We start from the raw sequence: 24,022 nt of genomic DNA on the forward strand, positions 1-24,022 counted from the left end.
CAGTGGGGCAGGGGATGCACTCACACCACGCAATGCGCTCACACCATGCTCTGCAGCTCCCCAGCTCATCAGTGCCAAGGCTGAGCCTCACTTTGGGAGCAGGATCAGAAACGGTGGCTTTTCAGCCTCCCCCTCTCTCCACCACTCCCCACCATGGTTTCCCAGGACACCTTCACTCTCCCGAGAGCCGGCACACCAGTGCTCAGATATCCTTTCCTTGCAAGCACAATGACCTGGTAGATGGAGAGGAACCACCCTTCTCTTGGAGCAATCTAGGAAGCACGAGCCTCATCCTTAATCACTGAGGGTGGCCAAAGTGCTGAGACAGTCCTATAAGCTTATGCCACCTCCTTCCCCACTCCCCGAACACTGCAGTGTCTTATGGCTCTTCCTAGTGGTGCAGAAGTGCTGGGATTTATCCTTTGCTGCTGGACTATCAAAAGCAGGAAACTGCGCCAAGACTCAGGAATCAGAGACACCTGCCCTCACCCTCCTCCGGTGCTTGGCCACAAACATGCTAAACAGCACAGCAGCTCGGGGGGGGGGGGGGGGGGGGGGGGGGGGGGGGGGGGGGCGTTGCCTGTCAGAGAAGTTGGCAGGGACGGTGTGGGCTATGAAACCTTAGAGAAGATCAGAAAGAGAGAGGCTGCTGATGGATGCTGATGGACTCTGCCAGCTCCAGTGGGTTTTTGGCAAGGTTTTATTTATTTTCATCTGCAGTCCCACCCATCCCTTACCTTTTCAACATAAGGCATCTGGCACAAGCACCGAGTAACCATATGCCTTGTAGGATACCAAAGCTCTTCATGTCCTATACAAACAATTTCATTTTTAATGAGAGGCTCCATCAGCTTGCACAAAGCATTTGTCCCTATGTACTGTTTATGAAAGAGGGAAAGCCTGTAAGGATCCCTGAACAACTGCACATAGGAAGCAATAGCCACGGTGCTAGGAAATCAGACTGGATTATCATCATAGCTTTTTTCAGCTTTAGAAATCAGTAAGTTTACAAGAAAACTCTCTTTTTAAAAGAATCGTTTAAACACCTCCTTTTGTTTAACAGCACGTACCGTTTAATCTGACAGTAGAGAACTTGCAGGAATTATTTGCCCAACTTGTGCTGCACTTTCTGCACATCCCATTGACTAACCTTCCGTCAAAATCAAGGTCAAAGTTGATTACACGCTAGAGTAATTCAATGAGCAAAGTGAAACACATCCAACAAAGCCCAGGGAAGCTCTGAACCGCCAGCAACACCCAGCCAGGGCAGAGCGCCCAGGACCGCACAGCTGTGTGCACAACAAAGACAACCTGCTGCAGCATCCCACACTCGGGGATGGAGCATCTGAGGAAGCACGTGGCTTTCGCCCCAGACATCCGAGCGTGATTCCCGGGATACATCGCACTCCCGGCTTGCGCCAGTGCCCACGTCTCACCTTGCCAGGCCGTGCCCTTCAGTCCTGCCCTGTTTATTTCGCGGTGTGACGCTGCCTGCGCCCTGTGCCAGGTGCGCCCCGTTACACGCCTGCTCGGCGCCCCGCACGGATGCTCCTGAACCCCCGCACAGGCACCAATGAACCCCCAAAAGCGGCCAAAGCGCCGCTTCCCCGCGATCCTCACGGCGCTGAGCTGCGCCCGGAGGGGCACGGTGCCGGCAGGTGGGATGGCACGGCACAAGGCACAGGGAGCGGAACACAAAGGGGGAATGCTGCCCCTGCCCGGTCCTTCCCCACCGAGCTCTGCCCCTTCCCCATACCCCGCCCTGCGCAGCCCCCTCCGAACTCTGCCCCTTCCCCATCCCCTGCCCTGCGCATCCCCTCCGAGCTCTCCCTCTTCCCCAGCCCCTTCCCGGTCCTTCCCTACCGAGTTCTGCCCCTTCCCCAGCCTCTGCCCGGCGCATCCCCCGCCCTGCGCAGCCTCCCCGAGCTCTGCCCCCTCTCCACCCCCTGCCCTACGCAGCCCCCCCCGAGCTCTGCCCTTTCCCCACACCCTGCGCAGCCCCCCCGAGCTCTGCCCCCTCCCCTTCCCCTCTCCCCCGGCTCGGCGCGTCCCCTGCCCGCCGCCGCCCGGGAGCTGCCCAAGGTACCGCCGGGGTCCCCCCGCGGCCCCGCCGCTCACCAGCACCAGGGAGCCCCGCACCGCCTCCGACACGCTCTGCCGCAGCTCGGCCGCCGTGCCCGGCTTGCTGAGCCGCTTCGTGAACTTCCTCACTTCCGACATGGCGACATGGTCCGCGCCGAGCGCCGCGGGGCCGCGCCGAGCCGAGCCGCTGCCTCCCTGCCGGCGGGCGCGGCGGGGCCGGGCGGGCGGAGCCGCCCAGCGCCGGGCGGGCCCGGGGAGGGTCCCCGGCTCGGCCCGCCCCGCTCCGGCTGCCGGCCCCGCTTTGTCCCCGCCGCAGGTGCCGCGCCCCCCGCCTCCGCACAAAGCCCCGGGCCCGGCGGGGGGCGGCCGGGTTGGTGCGGTGCCGCAGCCGGGCGCTGCCGGGCGTTGGGGGGGGACGCTCCCCGGACGGAGCTGCAGGGACGCGGCCCCAGCGTGCCCCGAGGGGCACCGTGCGGCTGGGGGGGCGGTCCCCGTGTGTGTCCCCAGGCACCGGCCTGCAGCCGCAGCTACGGCGCGCCGGTGCCGCGCTGCCGCCGGGGAGGGGTCGCTGCCCCGGCGGAGACCTGCCGCTCTGGCCCCGGTGGGCTCGGCGCAGCGCTGCCCGAGGTGTGTCCCTGCTGCACTCGCCCGGTTCCTGCACGGCTAAACCAGATCCGGGACCAGCTCTTACCCCCGAGCGTCTCCAACCTATAGGACTTGCTATAGGAAAGCGCTTCGCTTATAGAGGCCACGGCCCCCTGTGCCTGCCCGGCTGCAAAAGCAAGAAGTAAGGATGTGGAAGGAAGGTTCCTTAGGCCTGAAGTTAATTCCAAGCCCTTGTTACTTTGTCATTGTGCACTGTTTTTAAGGACGGTGATTGGGAAATTATAATAGATCCTTACATTCCGTACATGAAAGCCTTACTTCTTAAATTTCTTTTACTTTGTGCTGTGTCTTTACAGCAAGATGCTGCATTAGATAGAGTTGCCGTTTAGTCATACTCTGCCATACAGCTGCTCAATACTATCTACAAGGACCTTGCTGGAATTACAGGCATGCCGTAAGTCACACAGCATATAGAGAAATTGTTTCGATTAAGAGAGCCAATCTGTAGGGGGTAATGAATACAGCTATTATGATCCAAACCATTCCAAATGTTATTTGTGACTTCCAAAGCACGCAAGCCAGTTAATGTTCTGCTTTTTAGCAGTTCACTGAAGGGGCAGCAGATACCGCTTCGTATTTAACATTGCTCTGATTCTTTTACACCAGAGGCAAAACAAATTTACAAGTTTATTGTTAATTATCAAGTATCTGTTAGATGAAGGACAGAAAAAAAAAGTTTATGAGCTGGAGAATTAGCACTGTCGTAAACAAAGCTTTTCCAAATCTGTGTTAAGAAGCAAAAAAACCATTATGACACGCAATTTCAGCTGCAGCACGCCGAGGTTCACTTCCTTATCCCCACACCCATACGCATTCTTGCAGACATTTTACCAACCACTTCAAATTATCATACCATACAGCCCCAGTGACTGCACTGTGAGGAACTGGGCTGTAGCTACACCGTTAAGTAAAATCATGAGGTCTCAATCACCTGGCCGTGAAGGGACAGGTAGCACAATGCCGCTCATAGCACAACGGGGTAGCCCTGCCTACGGGGGACAGCCCCTGGCCCTGTGGTGCCTCCGAGCAGGCTGGGCACTGCAGGAGGGCACAAACCAGAACACCACCAGCTACCAGAGGTCAATACTTAATGGGCAACGCCAGTTCTGCCTTCGGTTTGCTCCATTAGGAACGGCCCCAGGAACTGGTGTGTTTGCCAAGGGGTGGAGAAGAGTGCTGTGACGGGTCACTTGACAAGAAATAAAATCATTCCCAGTGCACTCACCCCTTGTTTATCCAGCCAGAAGGAAAAAGTTCGTACTAAGGTTAGGAGCTTGGTTTGCTGCTGGGGGGGGCTGCATCTGATCAGCTGCCCATCAGCATCCCACTCAACTAAGCCAAACAGCCATGGAAGAGCAGTGAACAGTGAGGCTGTTTTTTGGAGCTAAGCATGAAAACAAAAGGAAAATAGAAGCAATGGAAAGGACACATCACATGAAAACAACATGCAGAAAGCTGTGACTCCCTCTCAGGAAGGCCAAACATCAGAATAAGAGTCTCAAGCACAAAGAGAGGCAAGACAACAGCAGCTGTGGAACTGCTGTGACAAGACAAGCCCAAAGTTGCAAGGACTGTGGTTTTCATCTCCTTTTTCACAGGGAAGAAAGGCCAGTAATGGTTTATCAGCATAAGAAAGGCGCCCAAGAGCATGCAGGGGCATTCTGAGGTGCTGAGGAATGGTACTGCTTCAGACAACCAAACATTCTTGAACTCAGCCTGCCACGGAACGCACAAACTCAACTGTGCTAACATTTTCACCTCTTCACTGAGACTAGAGCCTTGAAGCCTCTCTTGTCATTTCTATCCAGGCCTTTCCAAAACAGAAGCATCAGTGAAATCACTTCTGCTTTCTTCCCATGTACACAACTGCAGCTTCTCTTTTGCCTTTAGCTGATTCAATCAAGAGCTCTGAGCATCACGCTCTCCAGCTGACAGGCTGATGGATTTACTGCCCTTTTCCCAAGCACATGCACATATTGGAAGCCCAGGAACAGCAATGAACACCAGATTCTCTGAAGACAGTCTTTGCTGCAGGCTGAGACTGTCCTTAGGGCAGGCAGCACTTCCCTGCTTCTTTGTCACCCTCTACTCACAAAGTTCAGGCAGGGAATTCCTCTTCTGAGGAAAGAATCAAATTCAACAGGAACGTGCTCTGCTACCAGACAGGCTTTATGACCCACCCAACCCAAAAGGAAACTTCAATAATACATAAATATCAATGCGAGGGAAGAAAAATAAAAAGAAAGGAAAAGAAGTGGGTCTGCTGAGACAACATGGAGTTCACAGGCAAAAAGGAACTCTTGGCTGATCCAAAACTCCCAGCTTTTTACTATCAACTTTGAAAGACCTGAACCAACCTTACAGCAAGCTCAGATTAATGACATGATGGTATAAAACCAGCAGAAACGTCAGTGTTTTGCATGATGTGTATTGATAGTGAAAACCCATGATATTGGGGTGTGGGCTAAGAGCTGTCCAGGTTGCTTCAACCAGCAGCCAAGGAGGAGATGAGAAAGGAAGGCAGGGGTGATGCCAAAGGAAGGCAGGGGTGATGCCACTCTACAATCTTTCTTTCCACCCTGGAAATCAATGTTCCCAGAGAAAACAGCATAGTCAGGCAACCCAAGCTAACTGCAAAGAGACATGCATCTTTACATCTATTCCAGCCTTCAGACCCCCTGGGGTTTGCTTCCAAGCCATCGGGGCAGCCACACCTGCCTGGCTGATCAGAGGCTGAGCAGCAGCACCAGCTTGCAGAGACCAGTGAGGGAACACGCTGGGAGGTATAGCCAACGTGGGTGAAACAGCTCTCCTGCCACCTCCTCCCCATATCTAGTGGACAGCACAGACTACAAGAAAACAAAATTTGCAGAGGACATAATATTAGACTGATAGTAGAAACTTTCCCACTTACCAGTAGCATTATACCACCAAGGATGCCTTAAGGAAGAATCTGTTTTTTTGGCTAACATCAGTTTGCAGCTGATGCCAATATAAGGTCTGGAACCATATATAGGGGATTCCTGGACCAGCTATGAAAACCTCCCAAAGTTGAAGGGTTAGTGGCAGGTTATAGAATTTTATTTCTCACAAGTCATGTTATGCAGTGCCTTTTATCTTGGATGAGGCAATCATCCTGTTTCGCACTGCCTTCACCAGTTACCTGTGGGCCTTTTTGTCACCTGCAAATGGGCCTATCCTAGAAAAATACTTAACTATGTGATTAACCTTAAGCAGGTGATTAATCCATTGGACAGGGGCCTGCATGCTGGCAGCAAACCTGCAGGACTCTGTAACCCCGATTCAGACACGCTTTTTTGCTGGGGAGGGAGAGGATTATAAATGCCATTCTGTCTTCAGCTTCCCAGCTTGGAAGTTCCAGTGAGATACAGCTGTAACGTTTTACTGTAGTTCAAGTATTTGAGATTTATGTGTATAAGAGAAAGAAAAAAAGTAGCTTTATAATCACATCTGCACACTTACCTCTCTCGATACCAAAGCCAAGACACAGACTGCCGACGGGTCCGCAAGCGAAGAACTCCTTGAGCAATGGCTTTTGCGTAGCTCGTGCCTCCTGACAAAGCAAGGGAAAAACTATGTATTTGGGTAATCTGATCAGGTATCGCTCCTTAGGTACACACGCAGCCAGCCAGCACTTCTGGTGTGCTCGGAAGCCCAGCTACGGCACTAGGACAGCTATAAACACCGTGCAAAGCTGGATATGGCAAGAGCTGCCAGCTGGACTCCACAGCTCCTGCCGTTAGTGCCTGCGTGCCATCAGTCCTGCCTACCAATTGTGTCCCTTACCACTGCAGGTGGCACTGGGACTGTCAGTAAGCAGCTAGTTACTGTTGGCTTGCCTGTGCCTGTGAAAGCAGCGTGCTCCAGCTGTGCAGCAGTAAACTGGTGCTGTGCAGCAGTAAACTGGTGCTTAATCCACGGCCACGAAGCCCTTGCTGTTAAAGGGCTGCCCTCCGCTGACTTACCCGGGATTGCTCAGGCACAGCTCCTGGAAGATGGGAGGAATGCCAGTCCAGGCGCTGCCTTCCCCAGAAGGGCACCCTCCGGGTGAGTACCCAGCTCAGCAGGATTAGACACTGCTGTGCTGCATGCCAGGGCTGCCGTGCTCCTTGTGTTCTCCTTCCTCAGCTTCTGGGGATGCCAGTCATGGCAGCTGCACTGCATCCATGGCTGCTGGTGCATCCCGTAAGCTCCCAACAGCGTCCACCTTCATGGAAGAACACACAAGGGTCTGCAGAGACTACGGGTGAACTCCTCCTTGCACTAAGGGTCACCGAAGTAGCACGAAGAGGAACCAGCAATAATGGTGAATCCCTTTAACGTACCACACTGTCCTTAGTATAGCTATAAGCCTTGAAGAGACAATATTGGCCACCAGACTTTTATATTTTGTTGAAGTACAATAAATAGAAGCTCTCCCAAGGTTTAGTTCCTGGAAAATAAAATACTTAATAATAAAATCTGATTTAAGAAAATGAAACAGAGAGACATGCTGCTTCTGAAACATCTGGTGTTAACTATTTTCAGATACAGAACTACAAATTAGATGGACAGCTACTCCAGCATATCTCTAAATCTCCCCTTCTTAATTTCTAGAACCCCCCCAAACACTTCAGGTATTCTGTACACCCAGACCGTGGGAGAGGGGTCAAGACATGGGTGTTGGTGAGGGCCAGCCAGAACCCACCGGGCTCGCCGTGCAAGCGGAGAGCACTGACAGCTGCTGTGGAGCTGCTGCGTGCACCTGCATGTCACAAACGTGGTCGCACACGCAGGAACAGCGCTGCCCTGGCTGTCTCGCTGGCTGGGCAATCTACATCCCTAGCGAGCAGAACATTGCAAAGACACCATTTCCCTGGTGCAAGAACAACTCTGGTAAATCGAGCCCACGAGAGAACACTTCAAGGGGCACAGGTTTGGTCTGTTCTAGTGTTTGACCACCCTGACTTGGGGAAAAAACCAAAACCCACATACAACCCACTTATGTTTAAATGGAATTTACCCTATTTAATTTGTGCCCACTGCCTCTTACTCTTTCACTGGATACCATTGTGAAGAGTCTGCATGAGTTGTCTTTAACCCATCAGGAATTTATAAATATGGGTAAGATGCCCCCGAGCTGCCCTTTCTCCAGGCTTTAGAGCCCCAACTCTCCAGGGCTCTTCCCATGTGTCAGATGCTCCAAGCTCTTCGTTACCCAAGTAGCCCTTTGCTGGACTCTCGCCAGTACGTCCATGTCTCTTGTACTGGGAAACCCAGCACTGCACTCTGATGAGGCCACTAAGCAGTGGCCTCATCAGTGCTGAGGAGAGGCAAAAGATACCTCCCTTGCACTGCTGGCAATGCTCCTTTTCATGCTGGCCCGCTTTCCTGCATCCTGGATCAAACCTGAGCAGAGGTGTTCGGTATGAAAGCCCAGGCTTTGGTTTAAGAAAGAGCCATACGGCAACGAAGCAGAATCCAGCTCCCCTATTTATCTTCCTGTGCTTGAAGTCTTTAAAGATCGTTTACAGTAACTACCACACAAGAGGATTATTAACATCTCACACAACTCCCATGAGCATCTCTCTAGCTCGGACAAAGACAACAGCAGTTAAGAGGAGGGTATGCACAGCTGCTGGACATCCCACTTGAGGTCAAAATAACATTGCTGCCTCATCTCAGCCAAGTATTTTACAGGTCAAGTCTGTGTGAAAAAGCAAAAGAAAGAAGTAAAAATATCCTTGATGATGTTTATTTCCTTGTACAGAAATGCTAGGCCAACTGGAAAACTGTATGAAGGGGTCAACATAGTTAAAAAAAAACCTATTTCACAGTATGCTCTACAGTGTGAAGTACTGCACTTGAATCAGGCCAATTTAAGAATTTTTCACCTTTTCAAAATTTCTGAACTGTGTTACTACTCTTTAATATCTGTTTCCAGACACCAAAAGCAAGGAGCTATAAGGGCAGCTATGTGGATCTCCTGCTCCTTGTGCAGGAACACATACATCAGAAGTTGAGGTTGTGTTGCCCATGGAACACTAGGGAATGGTCTGGAACTTTCCAAGTCTGTTTTCTGAATGTCTTGTGTAAATGTGACCCTCCAGGGGGTGTGTGACACTTCATCCATTACAGAGCTCTTTCCTGCAGAACAATGCTTTGTCTTCACCCTGAAGACAAGAAAGCAGGACGATGGCTGAAGCCCAGTTCTGAAGGGGATGCTTCCATAGGAGAACGTCTGACCAAGCCCAGAAGCAAGACAGGTCAAGTAGGTATGAAGAGCTGGTTGGTTTAGGACCTGGCTCTATCACAGCATGCAGAAGGGCACTGATCTCAGACAAGGGAACTGTAGGCAGAACAGGTTGCAGTGTGGTCTGGTCTGAAAGCAGCTCTGATATTTATTCCAGAACTCCATGGCACTCCTGAGCCGCTTTTCCACATGGAGGAACAAAGTCTTGGCCAGCAGCCCCGCTACCCTCCCAGGCTTTCCACAGCTTTCTTCAGAGGTAGAAGAGCGATGGCTGGTTGGGGTTTTCCTACTGAAGGCAGAAGTGAATTCTTGTAGGCAGCCATCTCTCCCTTCCAGAGAGAAAAACTTCCCAGCTTCAGTGACAGCAGCAGAACTGACACTGTCCTAAAGCAAAGCAGAGCAGTTTTGCAGGTATGACAGCAGCTCCCACCCATGTCTCACGAGATGGCTGTTCTCATCTGAGGAAGCCCGATGAGGTTAAGTTCTACCTACTGATGTGGTTTTCTTTTTTGCCTATGACTTTTCGTGCTTCACAGATGACAACATGCTTACTTCAGTTCTTCAGGATCTGGTAGGCAGATGTTACTCTCAAGGCACCCAAGTGTCTAGAAGCACAAGCCCCACTTAATTGATAATCTAACTGCAGGATTTTCACACTTTTGAAAACACAGATTCATGGATTAGATTGTTAATCAAGGAAATCAAAGGATAGCTTAGAGAGATCATGCTGCAGCCTGACATTAAATTCACATTACAGAGGGCTTGTCAAATACTACCTGGTTTCCGAAAGTCTTGTAAGAATTTCCTGAGTTGCCACTGAAGCCAAAGGTTAGTAAACTTTTACCGTAAAAAAAAAAAAAAAAAATAAATCTGGGTTCAAGACAGAATGATGGTATAGAACAGTGTCAGCCTGTTGTCTCTATCTGTACTTGACTTAAAAACCGTTCAGTGCTTTAAGTAGCAGAATGCTGGGCTAACTCAAAGTAACATACTGCTACTTAATTAAATGAACATGTTCATCAATTATTACTTGTTTCTGTTGCAGAAGAAATTAAAAGTAGAGAGTCAAATAATAACTGGGAATACACTGACATGGTTTGGGGCAAGTAAGAAGAATCTTACCTACACCTGCAACAGGTGACAGATAACAGAACCAAAGAATTATTATGTGTTTTTGGAGAAGTCAGACAACCCTGGCAGCTATAGGACACACACTGGGGAAATACAGAACACATCTGACACCGTGTTCGCCTCCAGTACTAGAAAAATCATCATCATCTTGGTACAAGCATAAAAGCTACCAGCTCACCGGGTAGTTTAGGGAAAAACTCCACTACTGCAGTCTCAAACCCCACCTTTCACAAGTCTCCCCCAAGCAAATCCAAGTACAATCTGAGTAGCACTGTGGATAATGCAGCCCAGAATGTCTGTAACACCTTACAAGAAGCATGTCCTCAGTAAGAGCTTACTGACTTTGCAGGAAGTTTTAGAAGAGTTTTCTTCCTGAGCATGTGCATACTGTAATAGTTAACAAGGGCTCTGGCTGCAGAATCTTTTAACTGGCAACAGTTTAGAGGAAGCTCCAGCAGTGCCGAGTTTGAGAATATACTGTGCAAGGTCTTTCAGAGATTTCCACAAATTTAAGTCTTGAGCCTAAACCCACTGAAAAGTGGCTGTTAAAGACACTGATCAAAACTGACCTCAGCCTTGTGTCAGACCATTTAGCAGTTACTTCCATAAAAACAGCCTGCTGAAGAACCGAACAACTTAAGTCACAAATTCACCCAAGCAAAGCCTAGCAGGACTAAAAAGACAAAAATGGCATTAGTACACTTATCTAAGTACACAATCAGAGGGACTAAGTAGAAAAAGACAGACAGACATCTAGAAAACACTTAGTGGGAGCCTGACCAGGACAGGTAACCCAGGGAAATTGTGGAGTGTCCATCCCTGGAGATATTAAAAGCCCAGCTTGGACGTAGTCCTGTGCAACCTGCTCTGACCCTGGTTGAGCTCAGCCTAGAGCTCCAGTGGTCCCCCTGAACCTTGAGTATTGTGCGATTCTGTAACAAGCTGTTCTGATAACCACCGTAAAATAATGCTAACCTTTATTCAGGAGGGTAGTCAAGAACATGCTTAAATTTCTGTATGAATCCTGAAGTCGTCAAAGCAGTTTCGGTTATTGGAAGCACAAACTTATTTGCACAGCTCTAAGCATATGCTTACTGCAGTTATGCAAAATATACCCACAGCCTTAAACAAGTACTCAACTCAGTCTTTTTCTGAATGGTTTTTTGTATGTTCTTTTGTTTGTGGCACTTGGCTTCACTTATTTTTCATGCTCCATTTACTTAGCATTATGTTCTGATCAGATTTCCACACAGAAGCCTGAAGCACTGTCGCTAAAGCACATACAGGAAAAAAAGACCAGTTTCTGATCACATGAACTGAAAAGCCTCTGTAGCATCTCAGCAGCAGGCCAATACTATTAGCAAAATAACAGGAAAGCAGAAGTAACAGCTATAGCCACTAGCATAAAGAACCTAGAATCACTACTCCAGTACCACATCCTCAGAACTAGTCAACAGTTCCCTACAGCCTTCCAAGCCTGTTCCCACGTTCACAAAATTAAGCAACGCGCTTACATGCAGTTCTCAAGATTTCTCTCCAGTTACATATACATGATTGATAATGCACAGAAAACAGACATTGACAAAATACAAATAAATTTGTCTTGCTTGATATTCCAGAAAAAGACAGCATGCAAGTTTGCTTCAGAAGATAGTAGCTTAGCATTCATTCATACTTGCAAGTTCACTTGGAATCAAATTTGAAGAGTAGCCAGTTTCCAACATTTTCCTGAACATGCGTGCAATAAATTGCTAACGGCAGGCAAAAAAGCATACAACAACTTTCCCTGTGCCTGATAAATCAATTCTGCCAGGTCTTTGGCTAATGTTCTTATATGTAACAGTGTTAGCATCACGTCAATGGCTGCGTTCAGCATAGCTTTCAGTGAAAAAACAAAAAAATCTCACCAATCAAAAAAGCCAAATACCCCCGCCCTTTTTAACTTGAGAAAACGTGACTTGTGCAGCATTTAAAGATCAAATTTTAGCATTATTAATCTACTTGAACTGTTGTTTTTGTCCTCTACACATGCACTGGGCTGGGTGCCCAGCACTGAAAGAGACAAAGGTAGTAGAGAAACAGCTTTGTTTCCATTCATAGCTGCTTGCTGCCAGAACTAGCTGGGAGGAGCCAGTTACTGTAGAAATTCGGTGTTAAAGGGAAGAGTTCAAGTGATCTATGACACTTCAATCAGCTTATTTTATTGATTCTTGGGAAGCAACTGTGTTAATTCAGACATCTCCTGCACCAAGGTCCTGTACAATGGCAATTCTTCATTTCTGCTTCCTAGCAATTCTCAGTCATATTCTGTAAGCAGAATTTGGATTACATGGATGTCAACAATGTTTGTTAAAGAACAAAATGTTACGTAGGCCCTTGGAATAAGCAGTCCAGAAAGAAACAAACCCTCCAGCACAAGAGGAAGTGTTTTATTTTAACATACCTCCACCCATGTTTTGCTTGAGGGAACATCACTTTGCAGTGCAAGGGCAATACCTGATGTACAAACAGTGAAGGCACTTGACTGAACGGAACAGGCTCAGCAGAGTAACTGACCTTTACCTGCAACTTGACATTCACCTGCAAGGAGAACTTGGAGGCTCCACACAGAAGCAGAACCCAGCTATGAAAGGTACCAGACAAGCCTTAAGACTCAGTAGCAGATGAGACAGGACACAGCAGCACTGAGACTCAAACACCACTGAACTGATGTAACTTTTGGAAGGAGAGGGAAAGAGACTATGACTTCTGAACCGTTAGAAACACGCAACACAATTCAGCTGGGGAAAAAGCATAAAGAATACTAGGTCACTACAGAGGAACACCGGACCTGCGAGTGCTAGAACATAAATACCAAGATAAATGGAAGTCAAACATCTTCCTCAAGATCAACTTTGTTTACTGCCTGCACAAGATCCTGGATAACGAACAACAATAACCTTTTTTAATGATCACCCGAATACTTAACAGGTCCAACACAACACCTTAATAGACTTTCTGGCAGCTACAAGGCAAAACTACAGTTCAACTCTGATCTCCAAAGCAGTCGTTTAAATCTTAATAATCTGAATGTTTGGGGTTTTTTTAAGAAGTTACAGAGAGACTGTTTGCATAGAACATTTAAAACAACCTGCCAAGATGCATGCCATTACTGTTGCAGGATCCCTCCTGAAGCCCACTTAGTCCCAAATATACATGAAACACTGCATGTTGACAGATGCCAGGTCTTCAGTTGCTCTGAAAAGCTGGGCTTGGACCCATCCTCTTATCTGTACTTCTTATCAGATTGTAAGTGTGCCTTCCTCCTGTTATTCATTACTAATTTTTGGAGTTACCATTTTAACTGTAACATAGGGAAAGCAGGAACGGGACAACAGCATACCTAAAAAAATTAGCGTACCCCAAAAGAAACAATGTGAAGACCACATCCCTTTTCCTCCAGTCTGCGCTTCTAGTTCCAGAGATGGGAAGGCCATATGCAGACACTAGAGAGAAGGTACCTGTAAGCAAAGGATGGTGCTCGCACTGCACAAAGCAGCTTCTTAGTTTGCACGTCACTAAACACGTAGAATATCTATAGCAAACTCCAAAAGTGTCTGGGATCAGCTCACAGCAATAACAGTCAACTACAATCTTTTACATATATAACCTACCATAGAAACTCAGTTTTGGAGTCACAACCCAAATGTCTTCTTGTGCCATCTCCTCACTTCTGTGAATTCAGTGGAGCCCAAAGTAACAAAAAAATCTTGAGTTTGGCTTGTCTCATTTATACAGGTATTTTCAAATCAGAGTCAAACTTACTCCAAGTGTGTCAACTGAAAATAATTTTATACGAATGTACCTTTTTTTAGCTTATTTTGTCTGATGATATACCCCCTTGCAACTGCCTTTCTTGTTCAAGACAATTTCACGCGAAGTCGTGGTCAAATTCACCTGAGTAGAAAACAATTAAGCAGAGACTGATTTCCTGCGTTTCCATGCCTTCATTCTTTCATTAACAGGAAGGAGAGGCTTCTTTACGCACTTTTTAAGACTCCTCCTCACACTAAGCTATCACATAACTACTCCTAATTCCACTCAATATCTGTGGTAGTACTCTATTTCCCACTACTTCAGAAAGAAAGCTGTCAACAAAGAAGTGACAAGATCAGGAAAAGTAGAATTCAAAAGCTAACAAGTACATGCAAGATCATCTGAGAAACAGATCAAAACTACTTAGTCAAAAGGCAAATTTATGAATCAAAATGGAAAAGAAGCAACAATTTCCAGGTGTGTGACCAAGTTTAATGATACATCTGTTCTCTGAAACACTTTACCATCAATAACATTTCATGGGTTATGATACCCAGAATGTTACTTCATAGGTATTTTATATGAATATTTACAAAGACTTTCAAAATTCAGTGGCACTAAACAAACGAGAAGAACTTAAAACTTTAAGCTACAATGCTTAAAAAATGTAAACAGTTTATTTTACATAGTTGTAAAATATAAGAACTTTCTAATGCAGCTTAATTTTGTCTGGAAGGTGAATATATCCTGGTGCCCGTGAACAAGGAATGAGAGACTTCTTTACACAAGTATTGTGCTCCAGTGTGCAAAAAATTATATATATGAAAGGAATCTAAAGTCCACAACAATTAAAAGACAACAAAAATTTTCACGTCCTGAAGTTGAGAAATTTATAAAAACATTTACACATGGTTGCTGACCCATCAAAAACTTGCATAACTTAAAATTCTGAACAATAGCTACTACAAATTCAAGACCTTTCTCAAATGGAATTTTGTGCAAAGATCAGACGATCATTCAGTATTTTTTCAGCCGTATCTCCCAACCTTCCCTTCCCATCCCCATTCCTGACATCTAGTGGCCACATGCAGCACTAAAATCCTTTTGATACATGTTCAAATTAGTGCATGTAACCACAAGGCACACACATGTGTGAATACGTTTTCGTGCAGAAACCTGTGCAGGTTCACAATTACGTTGCTAAACAACTGTTCATAGAAAGTTTAGAGTCTAATGTTTGGCAGGATTATTCTTACACATTCCTTTCTATTCTACAAGCCCAGGTGTTAATAGGCAGACACTGCTTTCCAAAGATCCAATATTTAAGTAGCCTTAAAATAAAGATTTAAAAATAAATCAGCCTGTAACATTATTATATTAGATACTTTGCTTTTGCCCACATTATTTATAGAATTTTAATCCCACAGTACCATAGCTTTATGCTGTCAGTTGCAAACCAACTAAGATACATATTTCTTTTTGTTAATGAAGACTTTGATTGCTCCAGTAAAGTCAGCTGATAAAAGCACTTCTGTGTGATCTGTCTTCAAAGCTCCTTAATAAGGAAAGAGAATAAACTGTTAGTTCACTAACAAAACCATAAAAATCAAGCTCTCATTAAAAGACAAGCTATCACTGTGACACCCTTCTTCCTCTATCACTTTCTTGATGTATTGGTTAGAGAACAGGAAACATCTGCATTTCTAGGAAAGGGAGTTTTTTTCATTATATGTTGGTACAGCTCTACCTTTTTACACGTCAGGTGTAAAAAGACTAATTCTAAAGTACACAGGACAACAGCTATGCCCCTCACTTCACATTCTCAGATTTTAAAAATGCAACAGCTGCCAAAATGTTCAACTGATAAGGTAGGAATACATGTCAATGCCACTGCAAGGACTTTTTTTCTCAAGAACCCCCCCCGTCCTACACTGCAATTCTTAATAATCTTTTTCTCTTCATACCATGGTATCAAGTGGAGCTCATCTCAAACACCTACCAGAGGGTATGGTATCTGATGTTTCAGAATCTTCTCCCTTACTTTCAGTTTCTTGCTTTTCAGAAGTTTCCAGTGACACCATCAAACCAGGATTGGGAGCAAAAATCGCAGATGTAACCACTGCATTGTGCGCTTCAGAAAGACAATCCAATTTTGATTACCTTATTTCAAGGAATTGTTAATTTTACAAGAATAGCAGGCATAAATTTTAGTAAATACCCAAGAATCTTAGTGCTGCTGGCACCAGGTAAGCTCATCATTCAAGGAGCAACTGTCATTGTTTTATAAACTCATGGATCTCAGAAGTTCCTGTAAGTGCCTAAAACTAACTGGCAGGAGCTCCAAAACATGTTTGATATAAACACAGCCCCACACTTCCCAAAAGCACTGTGTGTGTGTAGGAGATAAGAGAGTTGGGTTTGGGGTCTTTTTCTGAAATACTGCCATAAACAAAAAAAAAAGAACTTGCACTTATTTTCAAAGTCATTTATCTGTAAGGGATCTAAGGATTACAATTATTTTAATTTCTACACTTATACAATCAAGTTCTGCCAGCAAAACCTTACATTCATTCAGAATCTCATACAGAATCTCTGGACAAGCTTTTTAGCTACTGTCTCTTCCCATCCCAATCACGCATCTGTAGAGTTTCCTCTGGACAAGGTTTCTGACAGTCCACTTACTGAAAACGCACCAGTTACAGGGCATCTTGCTATGTTAAGAATTTGTTCAAATAGATTAATAGCACTGCTGAGCAAATAAAAACTAAAATATAAAAGTATTTAATATTTTAAATCACATACACTTTGATAAAACAAAGATCAAAAGCCGATTTTTACCTTTAATGCCTTCCCAGAAGTCATTACGGTCTCTTCTTACAGATGTAAACTTACTCAAGTCATGGTATGTACTCCAAATATAAACATATTTATCTTCTGAACCACTTACAATGTAGGTAAAGTCATGGCTAAAAAGTTAAAAAAAGAAAAACATTACTTTTCTTAGCTGTTGAAGCAACCATTACAGTAGCTCTCCAGACGACCTGCAGCTTTACAACCGCAATCAGGCCAAATTCACAATTCACACTAATCCTTTAGTGACTGCAGCTCAAAAATACAATTAGGCCTCAAATGAATGTGCGTGCAGGTTTCTTGATGCTCTCCCTCAGGACAAAAGAAATAGTTCTCACTAATAGCACACAGCAGCTGTTCTCCTGCAGCTTCCGACACAGAAGAGAGTTAGTCTAACATCTATACTCAGCAACAAGAAAATGAAACTTGTGTAAACATCTGAGACTGTAACAGGAATTATTTACAATACAGTCATGGGCAAAAAAAAATAATCTACACAGGTAGAAGATGAAAGGCATTCAACAAGATTGCAACCAGATGACTGTATAATGCACACTGACAGAGAAAAACAGTACCTGCAAATCCATCTCAAGTATTTACTTTTAATTTACCTACTGCATGAGCATACCACATACCTAAACTCTATCACTAACTATGCTCCAGCCCTGTAAGTAGGGATGACTTAACTTGGGAAATTAATCTTCAGCAGGGGGGTTGGACAAGATGACCTCCAGAGGTCCCTTTTCACCTCAGTCATTCTGTGAAATACTGGGTCAGCCTTAAAGATGCTTTCAAAGGTCAACAGCTGACAGTCGAGTTTAAACTTAGCATTATTCTTTAAGCACTGCCATCCTCCCCTGCTCAAACATCCAGGTTAAACAGATACCCAAGCGTTTTTCCCCTTGAGCTCCTGCAAGACTGAAGGGAGAGGAGTTTTTGTTCTGTTCCCCCTTTTACCCCCTCTCTTTTACTACCTTAAAACCCAGTATTGCCATGATAGTCACAATAATACACTCAAACTCAGAAAAGCATCTTAGGCCAGCACAGAGAAAAAGAGAATCCCAACTCAGATTTGCAGGCTGTTTCCTGACAGTGATGATACACGGGCAGTGACCGACAGGCTTGGGCAACAGTTGGGTGACCAACCCACCTGCAACAATACCTGACAAAATTAAGGAAATAAAACCTATTTATCATGGAGGATAGAAAAGATGCAGTGTCCCAGCCCCACCAGTTCTAGCACAGTTCCTCTGTTTACAGCAACAGTAATGGACTGTTGAAGGATTCACTCATTCACAGAAGCTCCCTGCTCATAGGCAGCTGTCATTCTTGATCAGAGCCTTTTGTTACCTCTATGTTCTGAGCCAAGTGACATTTCAGAGGATCAGTTTCATATCAAAGTAAACATTACTTAAAACTTCATATACTTCAGCCACAGCATTTCCCAAATCCAACAACTCTATTGTTGTAATACTGTCTTACCTAAAGCTGGCTTTGATTTGGCTGCTGCTGTTGACATAACCTTTGTATTTCATAGATAAAGACAGATCTCTTAGGTCATACAATCTGATTCTGGAATCATTTGATGTCACTAGTATCTAGAAAAGAAATAAATAAAATTTAGGAGTGGAAACCATTTGCATGCCCAAGAAGGAGCAACAGACTTCATTCAAACAGCCAGAATTCCAGTTCTTTTGATTAAAAAAAAAACAGTTACCTAGACAAAGAATAGGCCCAAAGAAGCAGAACAGGATTCAGGACAATAATATTTTTCTCTCTTCTGTCAACGGACAGATCACAACTTCACTGTCAGGATCATCCCAGCTGATCTGAACCAGAACAACTGCTCTTTACTGAAGTAAAATGTGGGCCCCGAGAACAGTCATCAATTTGCAAAGGCTATTCTGGAGCACATTCCACAATAATATAGCAGAACTTTCGAGTTAAGTAAATTTCTGCAGTCATGACCTATCCATCATGAAGCACAGATCAGAGGCTACTATCTGCTATATAAACAAACCAGGCTTTTCTTGGTTGATATGAGTTTGCTTCCTTTTCATGTTTTCCAGATGAGAAGCTTAAATGTACTTAAAAGGAACCGAGAAGTCTATGAAAGGGTTGTCAAAACGCATAGGGGCATTCAGCTGATTAGACCTTTTACGGTATCTTAGAAGTGGAGAACACTGTAGGTTAGCAGTAAGTCTCAAGATGACACTAAGAAAAGGGTATAGCAGAATAGCAGTCAAGTAATTTATGCAACAAAGTTGTGACAACTCTTGGAACACCATCACCATCAGATTACAGAACTTCTTATCTGTTTTCAAAAGAGTTCATGCTGAGCTGTGTTTTATTACATCATCTAACAGGCAAAGGCACTACGACTGATGCAAACCCAAAGGCACTATTGATTTCTGAATCTTCTGCACATCTTTGGAATTAAGTAATTTCTGTGTCATTGATAAAAATACAATATAGGTGATAACAGCTGTTGAAGACTGAAGCTAAATAAAAGGACTGATTCTGAAGAATGGAGTACACTGGTTTGGGTAACAGCTTCTGTACGAAATACATTTCCAAACAAACATTAAATTTGAGAAGGGTTAGTTATGCCGAAGAATTTTTCGCCAAAAGCCATCTGTAAGCATTTTCTCACCTTTACATTCATGAGAGCGTAATGCCATTTACAAAAATATTTCTGGTTCACTACTATTTAGTATTGTATTAGACTAAATCAGCAAAGACTAGTGTCCATTTTAGTAGTGTTAAAAGACTTGTGATTTAGGTCAGTGACTACAAACAAGACAGCACAAATTTAATAAGCGTTAGATATGAATATCAGACTCCACTACTGGGCCAAAGTTGCACTGACAGACAGTACCTTATTTTCTCCAGGCAAGGGTTCAATGCCAGTGATTTTTCTTCCAACTCTATTTCGGCCTCTGGTAGAACGCACGTGTATTTGTGTATGGTACTTCAAGTGCTGAGAAGATATTAAAACACATCCTGACTTGAAATAATTGCGCAGAAAATTTAATTTGCTTCAAGTTCAAATAGGTTAGTTTCTTGATATTTAAATAAGCATGACTCTTAAATCTGTTATTTAACATGAAAAAATACCCAGTCTTAAGAAGTTTTTACCTCTGTGTCATAGAAGATGCACCTTCCATCATATGTACCTATGACTGCGTATTTGCCATTCTGACAGAAGTTGGCAGCTGTAATCAATTTTGTCTGCCCATCTACTTCATTCCATAATGCCACTTTTTTGTCAGGAATGTTCCAGAGTCGGAGTTTCCCATCCAATGAACCACTTAAGAAGTACCTGTCATCCTGAGAGGACACACTACATTAATCTCCACTTGTGCTATGAGTATGCCCTAATTTCCTTAAAACCTTCCCGCCCGACTTCCAAACAGCATCTCTCCAGAATCTTCCAAGTAAGAACTCTCAGGTAAGTTGATTATAACCTTTAAAGCAGCTGAAAAGACAATGTTAAAATTACTGGTAAATAAGCGTTCAATTTCTTACAGATTTTTGACAAGATAACACACTTGTAGTGTGTATATCTCAAGTGAGAAAATTGTTCACTTACCACACTTACTTTTTACTCTCTCAAGTTAGAAAAACATTAACCTTGTCAGCAGTTGAAAGCTCCTTTCAGAGTTCCTCATACACCTACCAGTTGTGTATGTTCACAGAACACTGAAAAATGCTTTTCCTCTACTTGAATTTTGTATTAGGAAGCTTCATTACAGGACTGTGTGGGGGTTTTTTTAAATCATAAAATAAGATAGGTTGGGAAAGGATCTTTGGAGGTTTTTGGTCCACCTCCCTTGCTTATAGCAAGGACAGCCTCAACAGTTTGATCAGACTGTAAAGGGTTATATCCTGTTAAGCTTTAAACATCCTCAGGGATTCCGTGGTCTCTGGACAATCTGATTAACTCCATTATTGCTTTCCCCCCCCCTAATATTTAACTACAATATCCCTCATTGTGAAAAGTCAGAATTTCCAAAGTTACTCAAAACTATACCAGCTATGATGTTATAGCCAATAGACAACTCACTTTCCACATCATGCCTACAAACAGTTAAACCAAATGGACACTGCAAGTAAAGTTTAGTGAAGACAAACACTTTTAAGTTCCAGAATATTATGCAGTAGCAGTATCTTTAAAGCACACACGCTCTATTATTCAACAATTATTATTTACTTGAAAATAAAGGGGGAAGGAACCCTTGTAATATCAAATTCTGCCTCTCTAGAAGAAAGAAGGCGATTACACTTACCCTTGGATGGAATGCTATAGCAGTGACAAAGTCTATATGCTGGAAACAGCAAAGACATTCTCTTCTTGATATGTGCCATAATCTGACAGTTTTGTCCATAGAAGAAGAAAGCAAGAAGTAATTCTGTGAAACAAGAGAGTTCCATGGTTATTAACAGACAGAAAAGTAACAGAAAATACAAAAGCAATCTGATTGGTAAAGCCTTACCAATTTCTTTGTTGACATGAAATTCCTAATTTTATCCTTTCAGATAAAATGTTTTATCCAAATTATCATTACTGATCGGTGCTTTCCCTAAGACCAGTACACTGATGTTCAGACAGAGAAAAATTTCTGGAAGAATGTCAATGGAAATGAATACTTGGAAAGTAGTTAAAGCATTCAGAGAAGACACAGCACAACAGGCTTCAGAGAAGGAGTGACAGTCTCTCCTGCCTAAGATCCTTCAGCCAGACTGTGTTCTTAAAACTATAACTGTATTCCAATGAGGAGAATTAACTGAATAAGCTTTATGTGAAAAATTTTCAAAGTTAAGCATAAGGTAATTGTCAGGTAATTCTCTAATTTTAAGATACAGGTATATATTCAGCAACTTTAGAATCTGTGCACTTTGCCAAAAACCCCAAAAAACACACCAGTGAAGCATACTAAAGACAGGAGTGGTAACACCATAAATCAGAAATCACACAGCTCAAAGGAAATTCCTCCAACTCTAAACAATTTAACTTCACTACTGAATACACAATTGTAATTGTTACTAGCTTAATTTTTTTAAGACAAGTTTGAAGACACAAGCCCAAGAGATTTGTTCATTTTATCCCAACTATCTCAGCTGGAGTAAGCTCTCTACAAACATTTTCTCTTAACTCCAGTGATTGTTTCATATTGTTTAGTTGTACGGTTCCAATGGCAATTGACAAAAGAAAACAATGAAAACAAGAGAACTGTCTGTATTAAGGTGCTTACTTTAGACCAGGAAAGATCAAGAAGATCTGCTGTATGCCCTTTGTATTTGCAAAATGGTCGTTGACGAAATGGGGCATTTTTATCATCTGGGTCTTCATCAACTCCACTGCAAATCTATCAGAGAAATGTATAGAAACATCACAAAATGTTAGCTGGAAAAATGAATAACCAAGCAATTACTGCTTAGAAAAAGTACAGGGCCAATAACAATTTGAAGAGTAACTCTTATGACTCTACAATAAACCACCAAAGTAAATTTAAAGTACAATGGGCTATAAAACATCATCTTGAAATTCTAAAATTGCAAAGCTCTACATTTTCCATCCACATAACTTTTATTCAATGGGATAAGCTTGACAGCAATTTAAGCAAATGTCTAAAGATAAGTTTTTGGAACAAAGTATATCAACCTTGAAAACTGTATTCCAATTTAGAACATAAACTGTGAGTTAGTTTCCATGTTTCTAGCGCGCATCAAGAATAACAACTTCCTAATAAGAGACTCTTTCAGAATAAACAGGCACAAAGTAACAATAATAATAAAACCACCACTCTAGAAGTACCTATACAAAACCTCTTCAGTAAAAATACAGTCAAAACAACATTCCTAGTATGCGTGACTAAGCAAGTTTATTCACTTAACTACAGTTAAAAAAAAAAAAGATTCTTGCCCTCCCCTCATCTCCCCCCTCCCAAAACAGTGCACATTAAATAACGCTACTGCCAAAATCTTTGCTTAAACCCTGATTTTTGTCATCTGTTTCTTACACTACTGGAAACCAAACCCAGAAAAAACCCTAACCTTAACTACATTAACTTTAATGGCAAGTTTACTAAAGTATCTGAACACTCTACAAGTAAGAGTGTCTTAATACTTCTCGTCAGTCACGTTCCATTTTATTCTACACAGATGTGAAAAATTTAAATACGTCAGGTTTTATTATGCTTCTGACTAATCACTGTTCATTTTGGCCTTCCTCAGAAAAGGCATCAAGTCAGATGTTGACCATAAGTAATGCTCTGAGGCAAAACCTCTAAGACAGGAAATTCAACAATGTAGATTTTTGTTCCCCTTTAGCATTTCACTCAGAAATTTACTCTGGCAGAAGGCCCCAGCAAAGCTATGCATATTTTGTAATACATTAAGTTTAGTGATGTACTTTCCTGCTTGTACCCTGTAGGCATGGGATATCAGTATTTGACTGAAGATGTCTATTGATAAGACAGTTTGTCTATGCCTCAAAGACACAAGCCAAGAACTCTTTAATGTGTGCCTGGATAGAGCAACAACGAAGATATGGCATTACAGAACAATGTAAGCCCCCCACCTCTTCCCCCCCCAGTATCTAGTGTACGTACCCCTGCATCGGTATCAGACTTTGAAGAATTCAGACTCTCTTGAGATGGGGAGGGAGAGACACGGCCTAGAAAACAGGCAGAAGCACCATGGTCAACTTCAAGTTCCCAAATAATTAGAATTTCTAGTGTTTTAGAGCCCCAGCAACGCATAGAAAGATACCTTCTGTGTTGTACTTCATTCGCATGTTATTGAAATAGTCAAAAGCATTCTTTAAAACCCATATCCTTACTACGTTGTCCTGTCCTGCAGATGCAAGTAAACGACCACAGTGTGAAAATTTCATTGTCCAAACTGCACCCTGTCAAAACAAAAACATCATTGTTGAAGTTACATAAAGTGCTTTTTTCAATACCAAAAAGCCTTTCTATAATGTCAACTGACAAGATTTAGTACATACACAAGATACCACAAGTACAATAAAGTGTAGATCAAACAGTGAAAAGTAATTGTCGAGACTGGTGGATTGTGGAACATTCTTGCAAAAACAGTTTGAAAGAAACAGCCCACAGGGCACATTACTGTAGGACTAGAGGAGTTAAGGGAGCTCAGCACTACCACAGCATCCTACGTGAAACTGGCACAGTTAGTAACAGTCAGCCAGCCAGCGTTCCGAAGGACTTACAACCTGCT

The 24,022-nt window shown here is 43.7% G+C and overlaps 2 protein-coding genes across 5 annotated transcripts in view; both read right to left on the minus strand.

The window, feature by feature from the left end:
* The window catches only part of DOCK11 (dedicator of cytokinesis 11), an 84,556-nt gene extending 82,307 nt beyond the window's left edge, over positions 1-2,249 (minus strand). For all 4 annotated transcript variants that reach the window (XM_080365839.1, XM_080365837.1, XM_080365838.1 and 1 more), the window contains exon 1: positions 2,119-2,249. In XM_080365839.1, the coding sequence (XP_080221965.1) occupies positions 2,119-2,220 (102 nt within the window). In that variant the 5' untranslated portion in view covers positions 2,221-2,249. The remainder of the gene's footprint in view (positions 1-2,118) is intronic.
* Positions 2,118-24,022, minus strand: part of WDR44 (WD repeat domain 44) — a 39,410-nt gene continuing 17,505 nt past the window's right edge. The window contains exons 11-21 of the mRNA XM_080365840.1: positions 23,552-23,690; positions 23,392-23,456; positions 22,033-22,146; positions 21,067-21,189; positions 19,916-20,107; positions 19,656-19,757; positions 18,260-18,375; positions 16,766-16,893; positions 15,927-16,058; positions 6,232-15,482; positions 2,118-5,597 (exon numbers count right to left, since the gene is read on the minus strand). Coding sequence (XP_080221966.1) covers positions 15,388-15,482; positions 15,927-16,058; positions 16,766-16,893; positions 18,260-18,375; positions 19,656-19,757; positions 19,916-20,107; positions 21,067-21,189; positions 22,033-22,146; positions 23,392-23,456; positions 23,552-23,690 — 1,206 coding nt within the window. The 3' untranslated portion in view covers positions 2,118-5,597; positions 6,232-15,387. The remainder of the gene's footprint in view (positions 5,598-6,231; positions 15,483-15,926; positions 16,059-16,765; positions 16,894-18,259; positions 18,376-19,655; positions 19,758-19,915; positions 20,108-21,066; positions 21,190-22,032; positions 22,147-23,391; positions 23,457-23,551; positions 23,691-24,022) is intronic.

Source organism: Falco punctatus, assembly GCF_963210335.1.
Source record: "Falco punctatus genome assembly, chromosome: 15".
Lineage (NCBI taxonomy): Eukaryota > Metazoa > Chordata > Aves > Falconiformes > Falconidae > Falco > Falco punctatus.